This window comes from Choristoneura fumiferana, chromosome 9 (genome assembly GCF_025370935.1).
Source record: "Choristoneura fumiferana chromosome 9, NRCan_CFum_1, whole genome shotgun sequence".
Classification (NCBI taxonomy): Eukaryota; Metazoa; Arthropoda; class Insecta; order Lepidoptera; family Tortricidae; genus Choristoneura; species Choristoneura fumiferana.
The window spans coordinates 5940432-5967742 of NC_133480.1; the positions used below are offsets into that span (position 1 = coordinate 5940432).

General features: G+C 39.1%; 1 protein-coding gene across 1 annotated transcript; it reads right to left on the reverse strand.

Annotated features, from left to right (window-relative positions):
* Positions 1-3302: 3302 nt before the first annotated feature.
* Positions 3303-19821, reverse strand: LOC141431062 (ceramide synthase 5-like). The gene is made up of 7 exons (XM_074092036.1): positions 18879-19821; positions 16730-16844; positions 15631-15852; positions 14535-14756; positions 12696-12814; positions 5031-5175; positions 3303-3725 (listed from the first exon to the last, which is right to left on the reverse strand). The coding sequence occupies exons 1-7, from the start codon at positions 19055-19057 to the stop codon at positions 3615-3617; spliced, it is 1113 nt and encodes a 370-aa protein (XP_073948137.1). The 5' UTR covers positions 19058-19821; the 3' UTR covers positions 3303-3614.
* Positions 19822-27311: the final 7490 nt, after the last annotated feature.

A 27311-nucleotide genomic window follows, 5' to 3' on the forward strand; every position in this document is an offset into this window, starting at 1 on the left:
CCATACTTTAACGAAAAACCGGAAATCTGCCCGGTAAGGACATTAAATGTTTACTTGGCTAAAACAAAGTTGCTACGTGGTGATCAGCTGCCTCTTTTCGTAGGACTTAAGAAACCTCATAAATCGGTGACTTCTCAGACGATAAGCCGCTGGATTAAAATGACATTAGGAGAATGTGGTATAGACATCACAATGTTTACCGCCCATAGTACGCGTCACGCGGCAACCTCCAAGGCACATAGCCTGGGAGTAAACTTGGACCTAATCAGGAAAACCGCCGGATGGAGCGGTTCTTCTCTTACATTTGGTAAATTTTACGATAAATGTATAAAAGAGACAGATGATTCATCTTTTGCTAGAAGTATTATGTCTAATAACTTACAGGATATTAATGAATAAGTATTGATTGAGATGTAATTAATTAATTACATATAGGTATCGATGAGAAATTGAATAATTTTGATTTTCTGTTTTCGGAATAATAAATGATGAAAAGATTTTTGAGTGAACAAATGATTTTTTATACGATATTTTATGAGACCTCTCAAGATCTACATGTGTTTATAATTCTAATCTAGAAGACGAAGCAATGAAGATAATTAGTGATTAAACGAACTTACCTTACGTGAAGTTCTATCATAATTATCTGAGTTGCTTCGTCGAATAGATTAGACTCCCACCCTCCCATTTAATGTCACCCCTAGCATAAAATATCTCAAAAATCATTACTGAAACTCTAAACTAAATGACGATTGGAGAGACCGGTCGGAACGATGTGGCAGTATACCCTCATTAAAAAAAAAAAAAAAAACCTAATATCTCTCAAAATTCAGTGTAATTGGCGACACCGTACGTGGTACTACATGTGTTTATAATTCTAATCTATTCGACGAAGCAACTCAGATAATTATGATAGAACTTCACGTAAGGTAAGTTCGTTTAATCACTAATTATTATTATTATTATAAATCGACGTCTAAAGACCAGTAGGTGGTAGGACCTTGTGCAAGGCCCGCCCGGATTGCTACCACCATCTTGCTCGCTAATCCTACCGTGAAATAGCAGTGCTTGCATTGTTGTGTTTCGGCATGGAGAGTAAGACAGCCGGTGAAATTACTGGCACTTGAGGTATCCCATCTTAGGCCTCTAGGTTGGCAACGCATCTGCAATCCCCCTGGTGTTGCAGGTGTCTATGGGCGGTGGTAATCTCTTACCATTAGGTGACCCACTTGCTCGTTTGCCATCCAGTCGAATAAAAAAAAAGACAAATTGGCGTAAATCGTCAATAAGGGCCTATCACACTAGCGATTTGCGGGAGAGTTGAAAGCGAGGCAAGCGTGCAGTGAATTCGCTGCGAGCGTATAACGATTTCGCCGCAAACGCGCAATGATGTCGCTGCTGCGAGTGCGTAGCGAGTTCGCTGCTTTAGCGCCAAACACGCCATATTGTAGACTTTCGTATAATTATAATAATAGGGCGTCTTTGGCGCTAACGCAGGGAACTCGTAGCAACATCGTTGCGCGCTCGCGGCGATATCGTTGCGTGCTCGCGATGAAATCGTTACGCGCTCGAAGCGAACTCGCTGCGCGCTCGCCTTGCTTTCAACTCGCCCGCAAATTGCTAGTATAATAAGACCCTAACTGGCTACCGCCTAATGGTGGCCAGTTATTGTTGATTTACCTTACTCTAATTAAACGCATTTTATGATGATTCAGATTGACGTTTTTTACGCGCCGACAAGCACCGCACTGGGCCCGAGCTCAAGCTCTCTTATTCTGAGAGGAGGCCTGTGCCCAGCAGTGGGACGTATATAAGCTGGGATGATGATGATGACGCGCCGACAAAGTACCGACGTCCGACACGTCTTCCATCCAAACCGATACTGAGCGCACAGAAAGCATTCAAGAGCGGCACCGATAATAAGGAACCTTTCTTACTAAACTTTAAGGGATGTTTTACTCATAAAAAATCGATTTAAAAATTTGTGTCTCTGTCAAATTAAAATTTAGACCCTGCTTATTAATATAGAGTAAAAAAAGAAAAAAATGTTTTTTTTTCGTCATTTTACTTTAAGCGCGATTATCTCGGAAACTAGAACCGACAACAAGGTACCTTTTCCCAGATAACGCCACTAATATGTAATTCAACATATTTAAAATGCGATAGGTGGCGCTACTAGTTTGTTAAAACACGCTGACGATGTGTTTTCTTAATCTGTACTTAGGTGTGGGTGGGCATCTGGCTGCGCTTCACTCTAAACGCATACTTTATTAAATGCTTCGACTTAGACGGTCGACGTTGATTATCTGGTATAATTTTGGCTAATTCGTGTTTAGTTTTGAGATTTGATTTTGTTGCCTTGGTTTTAGGGTGGTAATCGATTATTTTAACTTTGTCGATTTCAATTAATCGATTAAGGGCGCTCATGTTATCGATTACTCGAATCGATATACTCGCCTATACAAACTGGTGTCAAACTGACAAGAGTTTCTATGGGCGTGTGCACCAAATACCATGTCGGTATTTTACGGCCGGGAAATAGTGTCACCCATTTTATTTCACTTTAAAAAAATATATAAAAATATATTTAAAAGGTTGCCTGGAAGAGATCGCTCTTAAGCGATAAAGCCGCCTATTGCTCACCTTGTAATTTTTTTTTCTCTGTGTATCTGTTTTCTGTATCGCTTACTATATCTGGTGTACAATAAAGAGTCTTTGTACCTATTGTATTGTATCGTAAAATATCGATTAATCGGTGTAAAATTATCGATTAGATCGATTATTTAATTTTTAGATTAATTGATTACTTCTCGATAATTTTCCATGGATTAATCGATTAATCGAATCGATATCGAACATCCCTACTTGGTTTGGTTTCCGATTTCTTAAAAACGAAATAAAAAATACAAAAAGATTCCAAAAAACCAATCTTAATTTGATTGCTTAGTAACGATATCTCTTGTCCGGGTGAGCGGTTAGTTCCAATGGAGTGCCGAAAAAAGTTTCTCGATGAGGGCTCCGGCATAGATGTCGCTAGCGTCACTGCTTAAGTGACTAAGTAAGAAACAAACAAGCTGAGATATGAGGTGCATAGGGGAAATTCGTGTCGGTACCGTTGACCATCAGTGGTGTAGCGGTATAGCACGCGGTACGGATTACCGAGGACCTGGGTTCGATTCCCAGTGATGGTCTTATTTTTCTGTTTTTTCTGTGCATCTATATTTCAGTTTGTATTTTCAATTTAGGTTTTACGGGATGACCGTAAAAGTAAAATTTTTGAATTGAAATAAAAAATACAAAAAGATTCCAAAAAACCAATCTTAGTTTATTTTGGCTCCATAAGTACCACCTAAAACTAAGACTAGAACTAGCACTAAAATTATGTTACTTGGTGACACGGCAGGATACCAAAAAGGGCCCAATGGATGGTGAAACAGCCCCTAAATCTACAGTAGGTAATTCTAAAAATGGCTTCTGTGGCGTGCTACCGAAGACGCGGCAGCATTTCCTCGCTGGATGTAAGACTGATGCGTTGAGCGAGGAAGCTGCCAGCTCTCCGGCTTCCTGTGGTCTCTCTCTTCTTTTCTATGTTTTGAATTTTGATTGAAATAAAGTCATTTGTCTGACATATTATTGTTAACACGATTAGGCGTGTTATGGTTGGAGTCATGGGAATTTTCGCTGTCACTGACTTCTGAACTGGAGCTCCTAATGTCACCCTTCACCTAGAATCATAATTATACATGTCTTGAAACATTACTAGTGTTGCTATGCTGTCTGTCTTTCACGGTTTGAGTCACAGGACTGTATCTCAAGAACATGTAATAGATAAAACAGCTACAATTAGTACATAATATTGTGTATTTCTACTATTCGACGGGCCAACTATGACGCGGTCCAGCGAGAGAGAACCTTAATATTATATTCTAACCAACCTTTAACCTCAGCTTTGCTCGCTTTAACTTTAACCACTGGTTGAATTTAAATATATAGAATTTCCGTAAGAATTCCCAGAGATTTATAATGTATACATAACTCTACTTTACGCAAAAACACTTGAAATTAGCATTAAATTAAAGACGAGTTAACGTCTCAAAGATTGGCAAGAAAAAAAACATCAGAGATAATAATAATATATTAAACTTTCGTTATTTTCGCTCGTACATAACTATAACAAAACCCGAGACCGTATCGGACGTTGTCAGTGTTGTGTGTCGGTGTGATGGGGTGATGATAAATAAAAATCGGCCAAGAGTGTGTCGGACACGCCCAAAATAGGATTTCGTAGCCATTACGAAAAAATTAAGTAATATTTGTTGTCTAGTGTCTACACGGAGCGGGCGCAGTACAAAGCGGGTACAGGTAAAATCCATAGCACGCGACGCGCGCAGTTAGCGCTGCTCATACTGTTTTTAGGGTTTTTTTTTCATCCAACCCTATAGTGTGGGGTATCGTTGAATAGGTATTTTAAAACCATTAAGGGTTTGGTAAAACGATTTTTCGATTCAGTGGTTTGTTTACAAAATATTCAACTTTAAAGTGCAAATTTTCATGAATCCCCTCCTCTAAAATCTAAGCCAGTGAGTGGAAAAATTTGAAAAAATTCAGGATGGCAGTAAGTATATCAAACTTTCAAGAAAAACTATAACGACTAATTTTGCTTAAGAATTATTAGCAGTTTAAGAGTAAATAGCCGCCTAAGGTATAAAATATACCTAAACTTGGAAGATTCAGTACAAAATAACAACACAAGTACAAGTTAGCATTTAGCGCAATAAACACTTTGAGTTTGAGTTTGAATACGAAATCCTTAGAAAAATATTACAATTTTTTTTCGTAATGGCTATTTTGGGCGTGTCCGACACGCTCTTGGCCGGTTTTTTGAAATAGGTGTCCACCAGCTCCGTGCAAACCGCATTAGCTAGCGTAGGCGTAGGTTTAATCAGGTTACCCGACCATCTCGTCGGTGGTTGGTGGTTATAATAGTTAGGAATATAGGTAATAATAGTATCCGGGCGTGTCGTAGGTACCTGGCCAGTTTTGATGCTTTTATAGAGGACTTGTAAAATAAGCCAGGTCCACAGCACATCCAGAGCGAACAGTACACAAAGTAGAAATATCAACACGTCGAACGTCAGGATTGGTGACCAAAGTTTCGGCGCTCGGAATAAAAGGCTGAAATCAAACAGACGTTAAGGGAGCACTGAGTTTCTAGCGCTGATCAATTTTAAGGGGCTGTTTGTTTCAGCACCCATTGATTAATTTTAACTGACGGATAAATGTGATGCCGTCTCGGTCTATTCGCACAAAACAAACAGAGACGGGTTCACATTTATCCTGTAATTAAATTTAATAAATGAGTGGTGAAAGTATGCTGATAGGAAGGAAGCGTGACGGTTCAAGATAGCACAGAATAAAAAAGGAGCAGTATTCCGTATCGGCAGCTTCCTTGATATATTACCTACGCCGGCTCGGTACTAGAGATGGTGAGTATTTACGTTACCAGGTTGTGATACCTTGGTATTTCCTTGCAAGTATACCAACCAGGTGCCGACCCGACATACTTGCAAGACTTCAAAGTATTTTTTCCATTAAAGTAAACTGTCCCTTCAAAGCAAAATTATATCTTATATTCATACACATAAGGTTCAGATTGTGCTTATACGTGAAATAAAATACTTTGATAGGGCTGCCTCCTCTATTAAATGTCACTCTTCAGTTATGTATTTGATTTTACAATGTCACATTCAATTTAAAGTAGGGAAAGAATTTGAAAGATTTAATTAAGTAGTGTTTAACAAAAACGCATTTTCTGTTATTTTAATAAACCACAAAATGTATTTATGTTTCAAGCGGTTTTATTTGGCTTTATCACTACCTATATTTGTTACCTACACATTAGCTACGGAGAAGTAATTGCGCCTCTTCTGGGATATTGCTTTATTGTTTATTGTTGTTTCTTTCTTTCTTTCTTATAAAAATTTGCATTTTGATAAATAACTTCAATAGATACGTCTTTATTATATTATATTAGATGATTTTAAACATCCGTACACCAAACAATACTGGTTATATCCTTGTGACATATTAAGGTACGTAATAAATGCGCGCGAGTCCGTACGTACTCGCGACTGATGGTTGCCGAGGTATGCTGAGAATTCGTGGCGCGTAGGTATAACTCGCGTTCCAGCCGTTTGTATGAAGACGGTGTACTGCTCCTTTTTGTACTATGAATATAGGTAGGTATACCTAGTGCCATCCACGAAGACGCGTGATTTTGTGAAAATTAGACATTAATCACATTGTAATAAGAACCGCGGCACGTGTCATCGTGAATGACTCTACCTATACTCGTAGGTTGTTGAGAACGCGCACAATATAAAGACACGTCAAGATCGCTTACCTTCTTTCTAATGCTAAAAAAAACGAAGTATAGATATTTTTTTCGCATTAGTAAAACAAATACATAATTTTATATAATTTTAAAATCTAACCTGTCTGTACTTATACGCAGTTTTCTATCGCGCTGAAATTAGACCCAAGCCGCAAGGAAGATGATACTAAATACTACATGATACGAGGTACAACAGTATGGGGTCTATTATTAATGAAAAGGTAAATTTAGTATCATTTCCCTTTTTTTTTTGTTTTATTCGATTGGATGGCATATCTTGCATAAGTTTAGCTATACTTAGAAATTAAAAGTCATCATCATCATCACCATTGGCCAGAAGATCCACTGCTGAACAAAGGCCTCCCCCATCGAACGCCACAATGTACCTCCGACAACTCTAGTAAGTACTACTTGGCTAGACTACGAGTACTAGATTTTTTTTACACTGTGTTATAAAAACAGGCATATTATGATAACCTATAATTATCATAATCATAATATTACTAGCGCTATTAGACTTACAGAGGTGCGAGTGAAGAAACCGATCCTTACGGCATAAGCTATAAGTGGGAAAGAGATAAAATCAAAATGACAGCGTGACCCGTTTTGAATCAGTGAGCCTCCTTTCGCCTCCTGTCAAAATTTTCTTCGTATTTGTTATGTGTTTTTTTCTGCAATCCTTTCGATTTTTTGCATAAAACGGTAGGATTCCAGAATGGTGTCGGGTTCTATGTTGAGCTGTGATACAACCTACTGCAATAACCCAAATAAACGTACATTTCACAGGTAAATATGATTGTACAAGTACCATTTTTCATAGCTCTTATTTTAATTGAATGTATTCTCAAATTTACTTATTAATATGCTAATATGAAGCGGTAAACAGTCTTTGCTTGTCTATATGGCTTGATTTTTAATTATGTGTTAAATAATATATTGTATCCGTGAACTTAAACACTTACGACGTAGAGTTTGAATATTTTTTATCGATACCTATATCGATATTCTTCCAATAAATGTTTGTACTAAAATTTGTAGCTGCTTTTCTCCGATTTTAAGATTTTAGAAAATATAAGTAAAATAACTTAATATTGATAATTTAGTGATTTTAAGTAAATCAAATAATAACTATTTTTTTACAAACAAAATTCAGTATTTTGTTTTTAGGGTTCCGTACCGAAATGGTGCCAAACGGGACCCTATACTAAGCCTCCTCTGACTGTCGGTCTGTCTGTGCGTCGGTCACAGAGCTGTGTCGTATAATCGTGTGAAGTCAATTTAGCGATAATTTTCATAGTTTTAATATTGAGATAACAATTGGACTTTTGTGCCATGCTAACTAAAAATACCTTAAGTGTTCATTATAGCTAGCAGGTACGTATCTTGTTTGTGTTTTATTCATAGCTTACTATTTATACTCTTGACATGCGAATATAGGTACCTACCTAACTTTCTAGTGTAAAGTTAACGACGAGTGACATGAGTGGGAGTGACAGCTTTGCTGTCAATTTTTTTATTTTATTTAGAAATGTTTATGAAGTTTCTAGTACCTACTTTACAGCAACAGCCCTTAAGATTTTATTTGTACTGTGTACCTTACCTATATGACGATACCGGATATACGGGGATACCGGGAATACAGTACCTATGGTTATCGACAACTCATGTTTAGCAGTGAGGGCAACTCTAAAACTCACACAGACATTTACAAATTTACATAGACAGGCCCATCTCACTTTCGGTCACGCTGTCAAGCAAGGTAGGTTCGTCTAGTAATATTACGTTTTTTTTTTTTTTTTTTTAAGTAGCCTGTATAGTGTCCCACTGCTGGGCAAAAGCCTCCCCTCTTGACCTCCACAACTCTCGTTCTGACGCAATGTCAGGCCAGTCCTTTGCGTACGTGTCCAGATCGTCCCGCCATCTCCTTCTCGGTCTGCCTCGATGTCGCTGGCCGTTCTCCGGCACCCACCAAGTAACTGTGCGAGCCCACCTTTGTGGGTGCATGCGACAGACGTGTCCAGCCCAGTCCCATTTTAGCTTAGCAGTCTTTTTCCCAACGTCGATTATGCGTGTTTTTGAGCGCAGCGTGGTGTTCCGGATTCTGTCCATCCGTTTCACACCTAATATGCTACGCTCTATCGCTCTTTGGCAAACCTTAAGTTTGGACTTTTGATTCTCAGTCAGGGACCATGTTTGTGCACCGTAGGTTAGGACGGGCAGGATACACATGTCGACGAGTTTTCGCTTAAGTGTTATTGGAAGGTTTCCCTTCATAAGCTGTTTCATGGACCAGTAGCTCTTCCAGGTGTTTTCGACTCGTCTTTCGACTTCTTTATCTTGTCGGTTGCTGAAAGAGACTACTTGGCCCAAGTATATATACTCGTCAACATATTGTATTTTCTGCCCATCTACCGAGATCCGTCGTTTCGTGCTGTTGGTCATAAGTTGGGTCTTTGACCTATTCATCGCTAGTCCAATCTTAAGGCTTGCAGTGCTCAGTTCTTGCAGCATTAATTCGAGGTCTTGGGCTGTTTGGGAAAAAAGGACGATGTCGTCAGCGAACCGGAGATTAGTTAATCTCTTGTCACCAACAACTATGCCCCTGTTTTCCCATAAGACTGCTAAGCTTTTAAAGAGTTCTTCGAGGGCGCTGGTGAACAGTTTGGGAGACAGCGGGTCACCCTGTTTAACACCTTTTTCGATAGGAAAAGACTGACCTGAAGTTTGGAGCTTGATATCTGCTGTGCTATTGCTGTAAATGGATTGAAGGAGATTGATGTATATGGGCTCTATATCTTGGTTACGTAGGGATGTAACGATTGCAGAGTGTGTTAAGCTGTCAAATGCTTTTGAGTAGTCTACGAACGCAAGATACAGAGGGACATTGAACTCGTTTACTTTCTCTATTATTTGGTTTAGAGTGTGGAGGTGATCGGTGGTGGAAAACCCGGGCGAAACCCGGCCTGCTCTACTGGCTGGTTCTTGTCCAGTTGCCCGGCAATGCGACGCTCAATGATTTTTATAAATGCTTTATAAAGGTGAGAAGTTAGGCTTATGGGACGATAGTTGCCAATGTCGCTTTTATCACCTTTTTTGTGCAGAACTACTATATTGGAATGGCAAAACATAGGTGGCAATTGACCAGTAAATAATATTGTATTAAATAACTTTGTGATGTAGGGTAGTAGAACTGATTTTCCCAGCCTCAGCGCCTCAGTAGTGACACCATCCGCACCCGGGCTTTTTCCGTATGACATAGTTTTAAGGACGGCGTTAACTTCATCATTAGTTATCAAGGGGACGGAATCAGGACGGAAGCACTCGAAATTAGGACTCTCTTTGGAATTATCTGAATATAGTGATTTATAAAATTGGGTGCATATATCAAGAACCTTGCTACGATTGCGGTGATGTGTGCCATTCTCATCCTTTAAACTAGTTATCCATGATTTGGATTTCGAAATTCCTTTCTTGGCTATTCTGAGAGCACGGTTCTTAATTAGGGCCTCTTCAACCAATTGTGTGTTGCAACGTCGGATATCTTTTCTTATGTTACGCTTTACTCGTCTGTCAAATATGCTATACTCTTTTGTTCCTCTTTCCATTTTGCTTCTCTTATCTAATAGTTCTTTAGTTTTTTCCGTCAGTTTTTTAAATTTTGTACTTTCTTTTTGAACACTATTACTAGCTCGTTGAATTCCTGCAATAATATTTTTATATAGAATCTCGACATCGTTAACATCCATTTCTAAGGTAGAGAAGTGATTTGTTAATTCCAAATTAAATTGAGTACTATTATTTAATATGGTAGACCTATCTAAATTCTTGATGCGATGGCTAAATAAGGATTTTCTGTGGATTTTTAAATTGAAAAAGAGTTTGGCACGTACAGGTCGATGGTCTGAGCTGAATTTAATCCTGTTAATTATTCCTACATCTTTTATTATTTTTTGATTAGAAGTGAGCACATAATCAATTTCATTCTTGGTCCTGCCATCTGGGGAAACCCAGGTCCAACGCCTCTGATCTTTTTTGTGGAAGAAGCTGTTACTAATCTTAAGGCTCTGTCCAAAGGCAAACTGGATTAAACGAGTACCACGCATGTTTCGGGTGCCTAGCCCATGTGGCCCGATGACGTCTTCGTTATCCAATTGTTGCCTTGTGCCAACCTTAGCGTTAAAATCGCCGAGCACTATGTTCCAAGTGCTTCGGTGTTCGTCACAAGCCGTATTGAGAAGATCGTAAAACTCCTCCAGTTCATCATCAGTGTGAGTTGATGTTGGGGCATACGTTTGGACGAGAGTTAAAGTGTGTTTTTCTGTAATTTTAAATTTAAGAACTGCGATCCTCTCAGAATACCCAATAAATTCAACAATGTTGTATTTCCACTTCTTTGCCACCAGAAACCCGACCCCATACAGTCCACCAGTTGTTCCAAAGTGATAGAAAATGTCAGTATCGTTCTCTATAGTTTCCTCGCCATTTCTTCTCACTTCAGAAAGGCCTACAATGTCCCACTTAATGTCTTCGAGTGCATTTTGAAGTTCGACAAGACGCTCGTCTTTCACCAGTGTTCGGACATTGTAAGTTACTACATTAAGAAAATCAGAGTCCATTTTGTTATTCGCTTTCGTCGCTTTGTGGTGAGGTAATCTTTTCGCCCGGGGATTCTTCGCACCCCTGGTTCCAAGGTCTCTCCGGCTACCACTATCACCGAAGTCCCTGGAGCCGCCGGGCACTCGGGGCCTAAACGGGGAGTTGTTCATTTCATGAGAGGGGGGTTGGACCATAAGCCCACCGCGCTGGTCCAGTGCGTGTTGGTGGGTCGTCAGAGCCTCGTCTGTTGTTTGGCAGGGTGCACCACGTGCAGGTGAGGTTGACTTGAGGCCCGTAAGATGTTGTATGGACCCCCTTACACCCCTACGTATTACGTTTATGATAATTATATGTAAGTACCTAATACCTATATAAAAAAGCCGTGGTGGCCCAGTAGTTTAACCTGCTACCTTTCTGGTCGGGGGTTCGAGTCCAGACACTGAGATTTTTGGAATTTATGTGCGAAAAAGCCTTTACAGTAAAGGAGACCTACACAAACCTGCGAGTGTGAAGTTCTGACCTTGCACTGCGCCCGCGTTGAATCTACGGCCCAAGCTATCTCTCTCTGAGAGGACGCTTGTGTCCAGCAGTGGGACGTATACAGGGTGGCTCATTTAGATCGTTCAGTGTGGGTAAGTCTGAAACTATAAGATATACGAAGATCAGTTCCTAGGAACCATGTCATCGATTTTACATTTAAAAAAAAACTTTTACTCAGTTCAGGAATCGAACCCGGTCGTTTTGAAAAATAAAACATACATTATTTCTATTTGGAGATCGGTAGTGTAGGTCATACATAAGCAATAAATGTTACTATGAAACAAGGTATCTAGAAGAAATAAAATGCATATAGTACTTATTTCATATTCTTTTATAAAGTAACTTTTATTTTTCAAAACGTCCGGGTTTGATTCCCGAGCTGAATACAAGTTTTTAGGGTTCCGAAGTCAAAATGGCAAAAAAGGAATATATCTGTCTGTCTGTCCGTCCGTCCGCGGCTTTGCTCAGGGACTATCAATGGTAGAAAGCTGTAATTTTGCACGAATATGTATGTAAACTATGCCGACAAAATGGTACAATATACTTTTTTTTTTAATTTTTTTTTAATGTACCTCACATAGACGTAAATTGGGAGTGATTTTTTTTTCTCATCCAACCTTGTAGTGTGGGGAATCGTAGGATAGGTGTTTTAAAATCATTAGGGGGTAGCTATAACGATTTTTCGATTCAGTGTTTTGTTTGCAAAATATTCAACTTGAAAGTGCACATTTTCATTAAAATCGAACCCCTCTAAAATCTAACCCGGTGGGTAGAACATTTTTAAAGTAAGTACCTATATCAAACTTTCAAGGAAAACTATAACGGCTAAGTTTGCTTGAGAATTATTAGTTGTTTAAGAGTAAATAGCAGCCTAAGGTATAAAATATACCTAAACTTGGAAGATTCCGTATAAAACACGAAATCCTTAGGAAAATTTTTTTTTTTCGTGATGCCTACGGAACCCTATTTTGGCCGTGTCCGACACGCTCTTGGCCAGTTTTTAAATGTATGAATGCAGTTTTTCTTGTTACATAAGTCAATGACATGGTCCCTAAGAACAGATCTTCGTATGTCGTATAGTTTTAGACTTTCCTACACTGACCGATCTAAATGAGCCACCCTGTATAGGCCCAGATGATGATGATAAGTTATATTTATATCTCACCTCCAGATGATATAAAAGGGATATATTCCCAGCCGAGTAACAGTCCACAGCAAGACAAACAGTGCAAATATACAGTTGCACACCTTATGGTACCCAGCGTACTTCGAAGCCTTTGCCGCCTGAAATAAACATAAGGCAATCACGGGTCTCCTTCGTAATCCATAATATCGTTTGTCATAAACTCAAATGCCATAAAACTTTTGACGTATCATACTTTTGCCATAATGATCTGATGTCCTAATAATCATAAGCCGTAATATCGCATGTCCTAATACTCAAAATCCCTAATATGTTTTGTACTAATATAGTAAGACATAAAACTTGCGAGAGACAAGATCTTGCTGTGGTCGTGGGCCCCAATTTGTCTTTAACATCCCTGGTTCATGGAATGACCAAATGCGAGGATGCGTGGAGAGCGGCGATTTTCTTCTGTGAGCAACTGATGTCACAAAAGGAAAGCGCCGAGCGGGCTAGGGAGTCTAACTCGCTAGCTGACCCTGTGCGCCGCAAGAGAGCTGGGCGCCAGCGTATCGCCCAAGATCGCCAGCTCCCACCTTAATTAAGGACCTCAGGCCACGGACACCCGCAAGTGCAAGGTCCTCGAGGAAAATGGCATGCCAAATGTACCTAGCATGTCATTGGTGGGAAAGGGGGTTCAAGAATAGCTCCCCTAGAAGATGAATCCGGAAACGGATAACCGCCTCCTGGCGATGTAGCGGGTTATTCCGTTGTACCGCTGCGCCGCTGGCAGGGCGGCGAAGAAGGATCATCCCGGGGGTTTTAGTGGGTAAAAACCCCACGTAACCTCATCGCCTCCCCGTGATGATGGGGTATCTGGTGGCAATTTCCCCCAGGCAACAAAAAAAAAAGGTTAAAACTGTGACTCCTACAGAAACGAACCGCAGCCAGAGTTAGAACTGCGACCCCTACAGAAACGAACCGCAGCCTGAAAAGTAGGTTAGGTTAGTTAAGGTTAGAACTGCGACCCCAACAGAAACGAACCGCAGCTAGATAAGTAGGTTAGGTTGGAATTGCGACCCGTACAAAAACGAACAGCAGTCAGAAAAGTATTTTATTTAGAATTAAGTATTCATAAAAAGTGATTATGTCAACCAATATTAGGACATGTGACTATTAGGACATGATAATTAGTACTTATGAAATAAGTGCAAATAAGCATTAGGATATTCAATGTTAGGACAAGAAATATTACGGCATTTACATTAAGGCAAACGTTATTATGGCAAAAGATCATATAGACCCCGACAATCACAATGAGGGTTATCGCGTATGAATTCGCCACTAGAGGCGCTAGTGTAGAATGAGGTCTCCGAAATGTCAAATCTCATAGTTTTTGGGTGAGCTACGCGGGTTTATTTATAATTAGAATAATTTTGTGAATATTTTGCAATATCTGAAATTAATTATGGCAAATATGCGTTCCGGGGCAATGCATGTCTGTGTTTGAGACAGTTTTGTCTTTCGGAAACCTTTGTCCTCCCTTTCTTCTGAACAAAACGGGGACTATGCAACACTGTGGCATGCTCGATATTTTTATGGTACCTACGGTTTTAAGGTGTATTAAATAAGTGATTTAAATCTAAACTTTGTTTTCGCGCCCGTAATAACAGAAACCTCACGCAATAGTGCGCCATCCAGTGAAACAAAAAACGATAGCCCTCATTGTACTGGTATCCTAGAGCCAGAGCCCGCGGCAGAGAGACCTTCGTTATAGTTGGCAAAAGCTGAAAGTTTTATTTTTATTTTATGAATATATCACGTATCAAACGTCATAAAATTTCACCCCAATTTCGTTATGCTATAAAACTCAATTTTCACCTCCAAGAATATTTCCGCAGGATCGTGACTCAGTATCACGAGCGTCCCGACGCGGTGCGCGTTTAAGACCCAGCTGAAGGAAATCAGTGAGATAGTGGCGAGGTGGTGCACGAAGTTCTGCCAGAAGTCTTTGCGCCGCACGTCCCAGAACTGCGACAGCAGCAGCGACCAGTAGAATGCTGACGTCACCATGTAGTACCACCACATACCATTCGTATAACCCTGCAACGAATCATTTTGGCGGTCACCTTTATAACTTGATATTCTTATAGTTAAACTATTAAAGTAAAAGGCTTAGTTATTATTGCACAATGTTAGGAGTATAATTTACAAATTTGAATTTAATACGAAACGGCCGTTTAGGGTAAAAACGCTCGGATAAACGCCATTTCACAAGGCTCCGAAATCATGAAACTCAAAATACAGCAAAAAAAAAGGTAAAAAATTAGAAAAGACATGAAGCTTTACGAAAAACTACGTTTAAATCTGATAGTAAATCAAATTCTGATATTTGCAAATAGTTACATATTGAAATGTGTGATGAAAAATATGTGGAATATGTGAAAAGAATTCGGACGAAGTAATGAAATATGGTACCTCTGTACCCTACGCAGGCTATGAAGCCATGGTATGTGCTCGGGGTGGGATTCGGCTCAGGGGCATATACATGACTTCTGATCCTAAAGTTATACTAATATGAACACGCTAATTTTATCAAAAATATCCTCGTTACCATGTAAAATTTACACATGACTATGATAAGCTACGTTTACTTAAATATTAAGGGCTGATTCCTTGTTGTTAATTAACGAAAGCTTATCTGAATTATGCCATTACCCGTAACAAGGGGTAATGCCGTTTTTTTGAATGTTTTTTTTCCTTCTTATAACTAAGACATTACAATGTTTTGTGTTTAATTTGTTATGACTGATTATTTTGTTTTTACTAATGTTACGTTTGATTTTGTCTTACAATTAAATTTGATATTTGCCACAAAATAGGGATTTTAAGTAGACGCCATTCCCCCTTTTTCGTTCAAACTTTTTGCAGATAGGTGAGTTCTGTATATAAAAAGAAAAGCTTATAAAAAACTTGCCTGATGTGGGTGTCCGATGTAGCAATGATCAATGTCCCACAGCCATTCCTTGTCCCATAGTATGTAAACGCCGCATAAGAAGTTGTACGTTAAGAATGCACTTTTCCACATGTTCTCGCAGAACTTGACGAGCTTTGATGGCTTGTCCTGGGATCGGCGCAGGCGCCACCACCGCTCCACCTGCCGCTCCGTCATATCCAGCTGTTTCGCGAGCCCAATTATCTGAGGAATCATTAACAGGGCCCTATTTTACCATACTGACAGGTGCGACTATTACGTTCATACAGAGTCATTTTACACTGACACTGACACAGCGTTTATCTTGTGAGGGACAGGTTACAATAGAGGATCTTGCTCCAGGCAGATGTTATGCCTGGGGACCGAAGTCTGAAGGAAGAGCGTCGGAAGATATATGCATGTGAGTTGAGAAACTTCTGATTGAGTCGCGTTCAACAGTCTCTGATAAACACAGTTAGGCTGTGTTTTCACCAGAGATAGAGAGTAAAAGCCTCCTTCAAAGAATCCCATTTTTGTCGGTCTTCCGCTATTCGTGTCCAATTTTTTCCCGCTACTGCTACCAGTTCGTCCTACCATCTACAACCAGGTCTGCCGACACTTCTTGCTCCGTATGGACCCCTCCATTTAAGAAGTCTTGAAGTCCATCTATCATCAGTGTATCTAGCAGCATGACCCGCCCATTTCCATTTTAATTCTTGTGAAAACAATAATGCATCCGTTACCTTAGTTCTGTATCTTATGTCGGAGTTTCTGATCTTATCTCTGAGTAAATATTGCTTAAATATCAATTTAAGCAACTTCTTTCCATGGCCCTTTGTGTTGTTTGGATTTTATTTTGAGCCTTGGAGTTGAATGTCCACGTTTGACAACAGTAAGTTAAGCTTGGAAGGATAACTGAATCAATGGCCATCTTTTGAGCGTTACAGGCAGCTGGGATTTGAATATCTCTTTATTAGCCCAGTATTTATTCCAAGAGAGTTGTTCTTCTATTTATTTCTTCTAAATTTCTCTCTTTACTAAACGATAGTTGTTTCCCAGTCAGAATTAACTATAAGAAACACGTGTATACCTGATTACCTACCTTTTTAGATTCAGGGTCGGCTCTGTAAGCAGTTTCAAGCTTAGGATTATTTGGGACCTTTTTACTCCTTCCCTCCTTAACTCCCAGCGAGCGGCCAAATGGAGCAAAGACGTAACTGCAAGAAAAAATGATATATTTAATTAATATACTGGATGCTCAATCTCAGGCTATATTTAAACATACAAAAAACCAGCCAAGAGCATATCGGACCATGCTCAGTATGGGGTTCCGTGGCCGTTATTCAAAAATAGGTCGTGAAAAGTTTACCAGGAAAAGAGTATCCATAGCACTTACGTTTTTTTGTTGAAAAGCGCAGTTTTTCGGCAATCCTACTTCCTACTTATACTTATACTTACTACTTATACTTACTATATTATAAATGTGAAAGTTTGTGAGTGAGTGAGTATGTTTGTTACTTCTTCCCGCTGAAACGGATGGACGGACTTAGATAAAATTTGTCAAAAAGTTAGTTTATAACCTGGATTAAAACATAGGATAGTTTTTATCCCGATATTCCCACGAGATAGGGTTAAAATCTCTAAATAACAACCGCTGGGCTTAGAGTCATGAAATTTGGTATTTAGGTAGCTGAGGTCTGGAATAATACATAGGCTACTTTTTATCCCGATGTTAATCCCACGGGATAGGGATAAAATCTCAAACTTATAACCGCTGGGCTTAGAGTCATGCAATTTGATATGTAGAGACCTGGACTTCTGGAATAAACATAGCCTACATTTTAAGATAAGGATAAAATCTCAAAACAACAACCGCTGGGCTTAGAGTCATGAAATTTACCATGATTGCTTTTAATGTAACGTCAATAAAAACAACGATTTAATTTTCGTGAATTCCCACGGGAATTTTTAAAAATCTCGAAATTTCAATTCAGCTGTTGGACCTAAACCTAATGATTCAAGTGTGCGAACCCGCGGGAAAACACTAGTAACTCATGTACAGTATATTCAATTTCGATCATGGTGAAACCAATTTTTGTTGTTTTTTTATTATTTAAGTAGCAGCCATTATATGCATCACCTAGGCTTAAAATTTCAGCAATAATAATAATACGTCTTTCGGTTTTTGAGTAAAATAACATTCCTGTGAGATACCGACAGACGGACGTGCAGGACGGAACAATAAGGGTTCCGTTTTATCATTTTGAATATAAAACCCCAAAAATTGTGTTTAAAATTGAGTTTCATCGATTAAAAAATATATAAATAAATTAAAAAATATGTAAGTATACAGAACTTTATTTTCCTAATTAGGATTTTATATTAATTTTATTTTACATTATACGTGGAAACATACCTACCTATTAATACTGTCGCAAACACACAGTACCTACTTTAACACAATACAGTATACTTTCCAACGCGAACCTAGAAACTAAGGAACCATTAAATGGATCACCACAAGTTTGGTTCGTCAGAGTTTTTTACAAGCTTTATCAAACTTGCAACGTTATGTAAGCATGTTTGGTTGTCAGTTTGAGTTTTAAAATCCGCAAACCAATTTTCGACTACTTGATCCGATTGAGCTGACATTGACGCAGAATTTCGCTCCATTATTTAAGGCTACGCGCGTTTCAACCTGAGATTTTATTCCCGTTCCCGTTTATTCCTTGTTTCGTTTTTTTCTGGTTATATATGCCTGCATGGTAACTTCATTTGTTAAGTAAGTATAAATGTTTAGTGTTTCTTCTTTCTTTAAATGGAATATTGTGTCGGTCTTCACTTTAGTAAAATTGGTTTTATTTTAATGTATGATAAACAGACGGTCCAAAGGAAGAACAGCGCCGTTCGCAAGACCGGCAATTTTTTCTGATTTGGGACCATTTCGTGACATACAACTTTCTTAATTTTTAATACCTTTTTGTTATGCTACGTTACTTTGTCACGAATAAATGATTTCTATTTCTATTTTCTTTGCGAGGATGTGTAGTGAGGATTGAGTTTTATCATGCACCAATAAAAACACTTAATTTACCTAGCATCGCTCCGCTCACCTGTTTCTACCGTGCGAATATAGGTAAATGAAGTGTTTCTATTGGTTCGTGAAAAACACTTTCCTCGCAACACATCCTCCCACAGCAGTAAAAACGCAGACTTAGATAGGGGTGAAAAAAAAACCGTGAGGTACTTACTTCTCCATCGTAAAGCGAATCGCTGTGTACACCAGGGCCATTGGTATGGGGTAGAGAACATGCCAGTGGTTGGTGTACGCAACTGCCTTATCCGGCCCAGGCGCTACATCGGCCCACGTCGTGTTGGGCGGCAACCACACCTTTTCATCCCAAAACACGTCCAAAAACGGCCGCAGCATTCTTCGACTTCACTCGTATAGCTTTTTACTCCGGAAGATGAATTTATAATGATTTACCGTACCAAGTAAGTATAATACTTAATGTGACTGTTGGTAAAGGGAGACGCGTGATGCGAGCCCAATAGCCAGTAAATAATGAAAAATTCCTAGTGTGCTGTTGGAAGGAAAACAACTAGGCAGGGGCACAGTTCGTAATGGTAGACCGGGGACAATAGAAACACGTCATGACTGAAACAAGTCCAATTTCTCGAAAACTATAATACCTACGGGTATGACGCAACACTCAGAACACGCGGTCGAGCGACCGAGCGGCGTGGACTTGTCGAGGAGCCATCGAAATTTTTCGCAGTCAAAAGTAACTATTTGTGATCTACTTTATTTTCTTATAACTTTGTTTACTCTGTGTACTGATTAAATTATTGGAGGGTTATAGTAAGGAATAAACGCGTGTTTTGATTGTTATGGATCAGCTTTAGAGTGTCTTTGATGAGTAATATTTGACCTTGAATTAAAAAATGTGATGTGGGGACGGTAGAAACAGCTTGCTTGTGGACGATTGAAACGTTTCTATCGTCCACGCGTTTTAATCGTCCCCAAAAGTAACCCATTTCAAATATAAGGAGGTTCTGTGTTTGATGCACATGCTGTTCACAAACATTTCTAACATTTCTGCTATTTTTGACCCAGTTAAAAATATTTTATTTAGTAGTGTCAAATTAAAACCGCTAAATAATAATACTTTTTAATATATTTTTCAAAGGATAGCATTAAAACACACATCAAAAAAAACTTTTTTTATCCAAAAAAAAAATCTGAATCAAAATTACGGATTGCACAGTAAAATAATCCACCCAAAATATTACGTACTTAATACAAAAAAAAATACAAAACCTTGTAACTCTTTTTTTTTAAATATAGCTTCTATTTTTGCACATCAAATATATAATTACCTATCAATTTATTTTCAGCATGTATATACTTTTTACATAACCAGTACTAGTAGGGGCCAAATAAATAAGGTTCTGGCGCTTGGCCATCCGCTGCCGCGGCGCGCTCGCTTTGCTCGCTCGACTTGCGCGTCGCGTTGTGGTCGCAATTGTACCTAACGCTCCTTGTAGGCGTATATAGAGGGGGGGCCGGGTGGGCTGTGGAGTCAGTATTTTTGCTGTGCAGTCAGTATTTTTGTTGTGATTGTAGTATTTTTGTATAGTTTGTGTTGATATATTTTCGAATTATCTGCAGTACCTACTAGTTTTGCTAAACATTTAGTTTATTTGTATTGAAATAATTTAATTGATGTACATACAAAGGTTTATAAATGATGAGAATAAATTGATAGGCAATTATTTATTTGATGTGCAATTAATAATATTCCTTTTTAAAATTCGCCTAAAGGCGTTAGGTATACACATACTTCGGTCAGTATTTTCACGAGACTGACTATTAGTAGGTAAGTACCTACAATTGTTAATAGAGATGCTTGGTTATTGTTAAGAGCGTTTATACCTGCTGAGCTGGCAACGTTGCATTTTTGTTAGTTTTTTTCGGATTGTTCTGTAAAAATTTAATTAAAATTAAAAATGTATTCTGATAAAACTGTTGTTAATATATAATGTGTCTGCTGCAATAATGATTCGTGATAGGCTTTTATTTTCTTAAGGAACCGTTAATAAACATTTTTTCGTTTATTAAGAATATAAAAGTCTATCACGAATAATTGTTGGAGTAGACACATTAACTTATATATTAAGAACAGTTCTAACAGACCACATTTTTAATTTTCATTAATTTTTTATGGAATAATCGAGAAAAACTAACAAAAATGCTACGTTGCCAGCTCAGCAGGTATAAACGCTCTTAAAATATATCAGAAAAAGTTTAAGAACATTTTTATTTCATCTTGGCCATATACCTCTTAAATATTAAAAAAAAAAAACAATTTAAACTGAATATCTTGAGTCTATTATTTTAATTTTGCATCCCGACGTTACGAGTTCTTTACAGCACTCGTTGTCACGGTACGGACGTACCTATCTATACTAAGTATACGGAGTGGTTATGATTGAAACATTGTTATAATTGAAACAAGCACTTTTGTATGAAAAATGAACATGCTTTTTCCACTTTAATTCTGTATTGTTTTGTTTACTATTGAATCATTACTACTTCGATTAAGTTAAATGTATAAGGTAGCAGGAACAAAGACAGCTAAAAGTCCTATACTTTTTTTATGCGTGTTTTTTTAATCGAGATGTTCAGAAGGTCATAAATTGTAAAATATTTATTTTACGCATGTGGAATTTTGATGAGCTCATTGTATGCTATGGTAGCGATGAAAAAGATTATAACAGATAAAATTACTTTAATTGTGCCGAAGATATTAGGGTGTTTCAATTGACCCCACATAGTGTTTCAATTTTCAGTCATGTGTGGTCAATTGAACCACTCTGCCCCAATATATTTATTACGTTATGGTCAAATAACTATGGGTGAGAGATCTTTCAAGTTCATCTTATTTAGGAACCAGATAACTAAGCTTAAAATAATTTAGGTCTACATCTTTCTAACCATAAAAATAAAAAAGTTACAGGCGATTAAAGCCAAATCGTTTCAGTTGTCCCCGGTCTACCCTACGGAGATAGGTCAAGAGACAAAATAACAAAATATTTTTTTTCACTTCAGCAGCTCAAACAGGCAGGTTTTTCTATGAAAAATCAATGATCAAAATCGTATTTTGCTCACGCCGTGACACAAAGTAGCTTTTAATTGTTTTTTTTAAATGCTGAGGACAGTGCTGGGTCTACTCACTGAATGCCAAATATTTCAACTTGACTTTGATCTGTCACTTACACTTCAATATGAAAAAAGCGAGAGATAGGAACAAATCGATACTAAGTTCTGTAGGCCTAAAAAGAAACAAACAAACGTTCGGATACACATATAACCGCAAAATTACAAAACGCCTATTATATTAAGTATTTAGTGTATAGCACTCATTGTTCGAAGCTTGTACGGTGTTTTTCTCAAATATCAACTAAAAAACTACAAAGATAAATTACTTAGCAAACAAAACGAGCATAAATGAACGAATATCCCGCTCAATGAGGGCTATGGCGTATGAATTCGCCACTAGCGGCGCTAGTGTAGCGTGAGGTTTCCGAAATGTCAAATCTCATTTTGTGAATATTTTGCAATATCTGAAATTAATTATGTCAAATATGCGTTCCGGGGCAATGAATGTCTGTGTTTTGAGACAGTTTTGTTTTTTGGAAACCTTTGTCCTCCCTTTTTTCCGAACAAAACGGGGACTATGCAACACTGTGGCATGCTCGATATTTTTATGGTACGGTTTTAAGGTGTATTAAATATGATTTTAACCTAAAATTTCTTTTCACGCCCGTAATAACAGACTTTGAAAGCCATACTTAAAAACCTCACGCAACAGTGCGCCATCTAGTGAGACAAAAAACGATAGCCCTCATTTTACTTTTTTCAAAGTTTTTTTTTTCTCTTTTTAATTACGCAAGAAGCATTATACCAACATTACCAACCTAATAAAAAAACTGTGTTATCATTTAGCATTAAAAATATGTCAATAATGAATCAATTATAATAAGGACAAATTGAAAAACAAAAACACGAGGTGAAATTAAAAAAAAATAGTTAATTATACGTTTATTTCCACCTTTTTAATGACCCAAAGATGAGGTTTTTTGCAGTATTAAAAAGTATGATGTTACGAGTAGGCATGAGATTTGTATCGACTGGATACTTTTTTGTTCTATATTCAAAACCTGTCTATTTACTGAAGACTTTTGATCGTTGTCTGGCATTCTTTTTAAAGATGTAATGGCGACTGTATGAATCATCTGTGTTAAAAATAAAGCTGTGTTAAATACTTGTGATGTATAGATAGATATAATTTAATAATATTGTAAATCTGTTTAAAAAATATACCTCGTTGAGTTTCTTGCCGGATTCTTCTCAACAGAGGTTTTTCCGAACCGGTGGTAGATTTTTTTTGACATTCTTCTTTAAAAAAATATGGCTCTGTCCATTGGAGGACAATTTTGCCAGTGTCTAGTAGTTTTTGCCGTTGTACGATAAAAAAATTCTAGAAAACGAAATATGAGAGGTGATGGCTGATGGTGGATGAACGATGACCTTTTTGACATTCAGAAGTGCTTGTTTTAGCCTAAATTAAATAAAGATATTTTGACTTTGACTTTGACATTTTTAATAATAATAATAATATATGCCATTTACTTCGGACAGAATCCATAGAGGTTAGTTACAATGAAAATTCAAACAAGTGGTGTTAGTAAGTAGGTACAATTATAATAATATATCCGACTGCCCAGCGCCGTCAACCATGATTATGAGGTTGCGGCAGCGTGCAGCCCCATCCAGCGCCACATCATCGGGGAGTCCCACCGGCCGCCCAGTTTGAGAAAAGCTTTTAAATATGATTAAGTAAGTACTGGTAAGTACTATTATTTATTTCTTAACAATCGGATTATATTTTAAAGTTTTTGATATTTTTTGTCTTCTAAATAAATATATGTGGTTTTATTTTAACTTTTAATTTAAATGTTCTTGCTGCTCAGGTGAAAAGTTGTATGTATCACACGAGACCAAAGTTTTTCTTAAAGTTAAACAATACTTAATGTGTGTGTGTACGTGTGCGTGCGTGTGTGCGTGTGTGTGTGTTTGTGTTTGTGTGTGTGTGTGTGTGTGTGTGTGTGGTGTGTGTGGTGTGTGTGTGTGTGTGAGAGTGTGTGTGTGTGTGACTGCCACTCTGCAAGTGCCTACGTCTAAGCTGCGTCACAGGGCGGACACGCCATACAAAATACGCGTTCTGGAATCTAATAGGCACGACGACGTCTGTACACGCGCTCAATGTGTGCGTAAGACACACAGGGCTGACTATCGCAAACCTAGTACTATAGGGTATGTAGGTATGGCTTTTAAATGTGTAAATAAATGAATCGTTAATCATATATTTTTATTTAAAACCTACTTAAAATGTGTCTGTCTATGTATATTTAACATTATTTATTTACATTACAATAAATATATGACTACAAACTTGAACTAATTATTCGGTTACCTAATTAGTTATTTTCATGTCGTATTAATCGCGATACTTTTAGAAACCATTATTATTAAGAAAAGGAAGTAGGCAGGGTAGGATAGACGTGTGCGCCGATGCTAAAATCTACGCGGCGGGCGCCGGTCAAAATCGGCGGCGGCGGGTGGTTTTCGGCGTGATTTCGGCGCGGAGAATTTAAATATTTTTTTATAAAAAAATTAGATAAAATGTAAAAAAAGCACGAAAATATCAACTGTAGCGACCTCCGTGCTAAGACATAGACAATGAAGCTTTAATTGACGCCTTGCAACGGCTGTAATTGTCACGTACAAATATAATTTTCTTAAACGGGTCATTTTTCTTTTTCTCTTCTTTAAGATTCACCGTACAAGTAGACATTGGAAGCTCTCCGGAGTATATCCTATGTATGTATGAGTAACCGTATGGCTGAACGACGCTCGCTTCGACTGCAGTCTCTCCGATGATGCTGAATAGACAAATTTCGAAATCCTTGCGACACGATATTCGTACCTTTAATACCGCTCGTGTTAAAGATACGATTGATTGAGCGGAATAAAGGCTCTAAAGTGTTCGCAAGAGATATGTCTATTGGATTGGGTAAAGCCAAATGACAAAGCTGAAAGAGAGATTATGGCCAGTGTAGCGTGGACTAAAGCGGAAGTGTTGAGGGAAATCGAGGAGTTCTATGGACGGCTCTACGAGTCGGTCACTAAGCCGTTTTCCAGCGCGCGGCGATTCAAGACCCAGAGCAAAACTGACCAAGACACTATACCTACAGAAGATATCCCGGATAATCAGCCTGTACGAGATAAGGATGGCCCTGAAACAGCTTTAAGAACAACAAGGGCGCCGGTGAGGACGGATTACGTCAGAGCTTCTGAGGCGGGTGGATCACGGCTCTTAAGTCCTTCAGAGGCTCTTTTAATTTCGGCTTGCTCGAAGGCACAAACGCCAGAACCGTGGACAAGAGCGTTGTGCTGTTGTTCTTCATGAAGGGCGATAACACCCTATTGAAGAACTACAGACCCATCTCGCTGTTGAGCCATGTTTATAAGCTGTTTTCCAGGGATATTGTAAATCGTACTGTACTTCCAGCCACCCGAACAAGCCGGGTTCCGAAAAGGCTACCGTAGACCACATTCATACGCTGCGGCAGGTCATACAAAAGAACGAAGAGTATAACTTGCCGCTATGTCTAGCGTTGTGAACTACCAGAAAGCCTTTGATTCGGTCGAACGATGCCGTATCGACTATCGATATATCGAAGTGTTGAAGTGTTTTGTATAAAAATGCCACTATGTCGGTCAGAGTACAGGAACAGAGTTCGAAGGCGATGCCCTTGAAAAGAGGCGTAAACAGGGATATGTCATATCTTCGACACTGTTTGCTGCCGCTTTGAAAGACGCCTTCAGGCTTCTGGAATGGAAAGGACTACGCATCAATATCAACGGCACATTACATCACTCACCTTAGGTTTTCCGACGATATCGTGGTGGTCATGGCAAAGTCGTTGGAAGAACTCAGCATAATGCTCAAAGGCCTCAATCGAGTCTCCCACCAACGGGTACCTAGGCCTCAAAATGAACAGGGACAAGACAAAGGTCATGTCGAATGTCCATGTGGTGTCTACCCCTATTTTGGTGAAGAATTCGGTTCTTGAAGTTGTTGACGCGTATGATACCTAAGACAAACCATCCAATTAGGTAAGTCCAACTTCGTGAAGGAGGTCAATCGTCGAATCCAACTCGGATTGGCAGCGTTCGGGAAACTCCGCAATGTCTTTTCGTACTAAATTCCTCAGTATCTGAAGACGAATGTCTTTAACCAATGTGTGTTGCCAGTGATGACATATGGATCTGAAACGTTGTGTTGTGCTTCACTATATGCCTTATAAATACGTAGGCTCAGAGTTGCTCAGCGAGCTATGGAGAGCTATGCTTGGGGCTTCTCTATGGGATCGAATCAGAAATGAGGAGACACGTAGAAGAACAAGGGTCACCTACATAGCCAAGCGAATTAGTAGTTGAAGTGGCAATAGGCAGGTCATATAGCACGAAGAACAGATGGCCGTTGGGGCCGAAAAGTTCTCGAGTGGAGACCGCGGATCGGCAAGCGCAGCAGGACGTCCACCAACGAGATAGACGGATGACCTGGTTAAAGCCGCCGGGTTCACGGTGGATGCAGGCCGCTGCCAACCGAAGCAACTGGATGTCTACGGGGAGGCCTATGTCCAACAGTGGACGTCCTATGGCTGAGATGATGATGATGTAATCAATGACTAATAATAATTAATTGTAGTAAAATATAGAATGCTTCGAAAGTCAGAAATTCAGTATAGAAAACATTTTGAACTCGCGCCGATTTACGCCGATACGCTGATCGGCGGCGGCGGCGTCGAAAAAATGGCGGCGGCGGCGGCGGGTCGGCGCGGCGCACACGTCTAGTAGGAACCTCAATTTCTCGCGCGCCCACTGACAAGTTGGCGCTTGCTCGCGGACTCACGGCCACCGAGCCGAGCAATGAACTCCTTTTCTTATCTTTGGCTGTTGACAAACACCCATACAATGCACAGTATATCACCATTTCGCAAAGTTATTGCTCCCGAACTTAGTGCCGTGCGACGGTGCGGCGACATACATCGCGTCGCGCGCCCGACTGCTTTCCTACGGTTTTCCTACAATCTGCGCTTGAGGGGTGGGGTAACTCGAACCGGTGCGGGGCGGAGCGTGTCCATTCTGTATGCCAGTACTATTATATATTCTGTGGCTGCGTGATATAGGAGTGCCTCTGTATCGTCATAACTTAATCCTTTTATCCATACCGTCAGACCCGTCAGTGCACTTGTCCGGGTTTTTAGGGTTCCGCAGCCAAAACGACAGTAAGAAGGGAAGTTTTTAATTGCACCATTAACATCATCTTGATGGGTGGCGGTCATCCGCCGTGCGGTTTAGCGTTCCTTTTTACCTCGCACATGTACTCGTAATCTATGGAACAGTCTGGCGGCCTAGGTTTTTCCAACTCACTATGTACTCGTACGATTAATACCTTCAAAAAGCGAGTGTACTGTGGGGACTATAACTTGGTAAGAGCTTATATAGGTACTGGGGATCTACGCGCGTGACTTTAAACTGATATGAAATT

Bases quoted from the DNA above. Each gene is read 5' to 3' on its own strand.
- LOC141431062 (XM_074092036.1), bottom strand. From the start codon at position 19,057: ATGCTGCGGCCGTTTTTGGACGTGTTTTGGGATGAAAAGGTGTGGTTG. The intron at 14,757-15,630 runs GCAAGTTTTTTA...GATTCGTTGCAG, and splicing joins ACATCGGACACCCACATCAG to GGTTATACGAATGGTATGTG. The intron at 5,176-12,695 runs GTGAGATATAAA...GTTTGATTTCAG, and splicing joins CCCTTTTATATCATCTGGAG to CCTTTTATTCCGAGCGCCGA.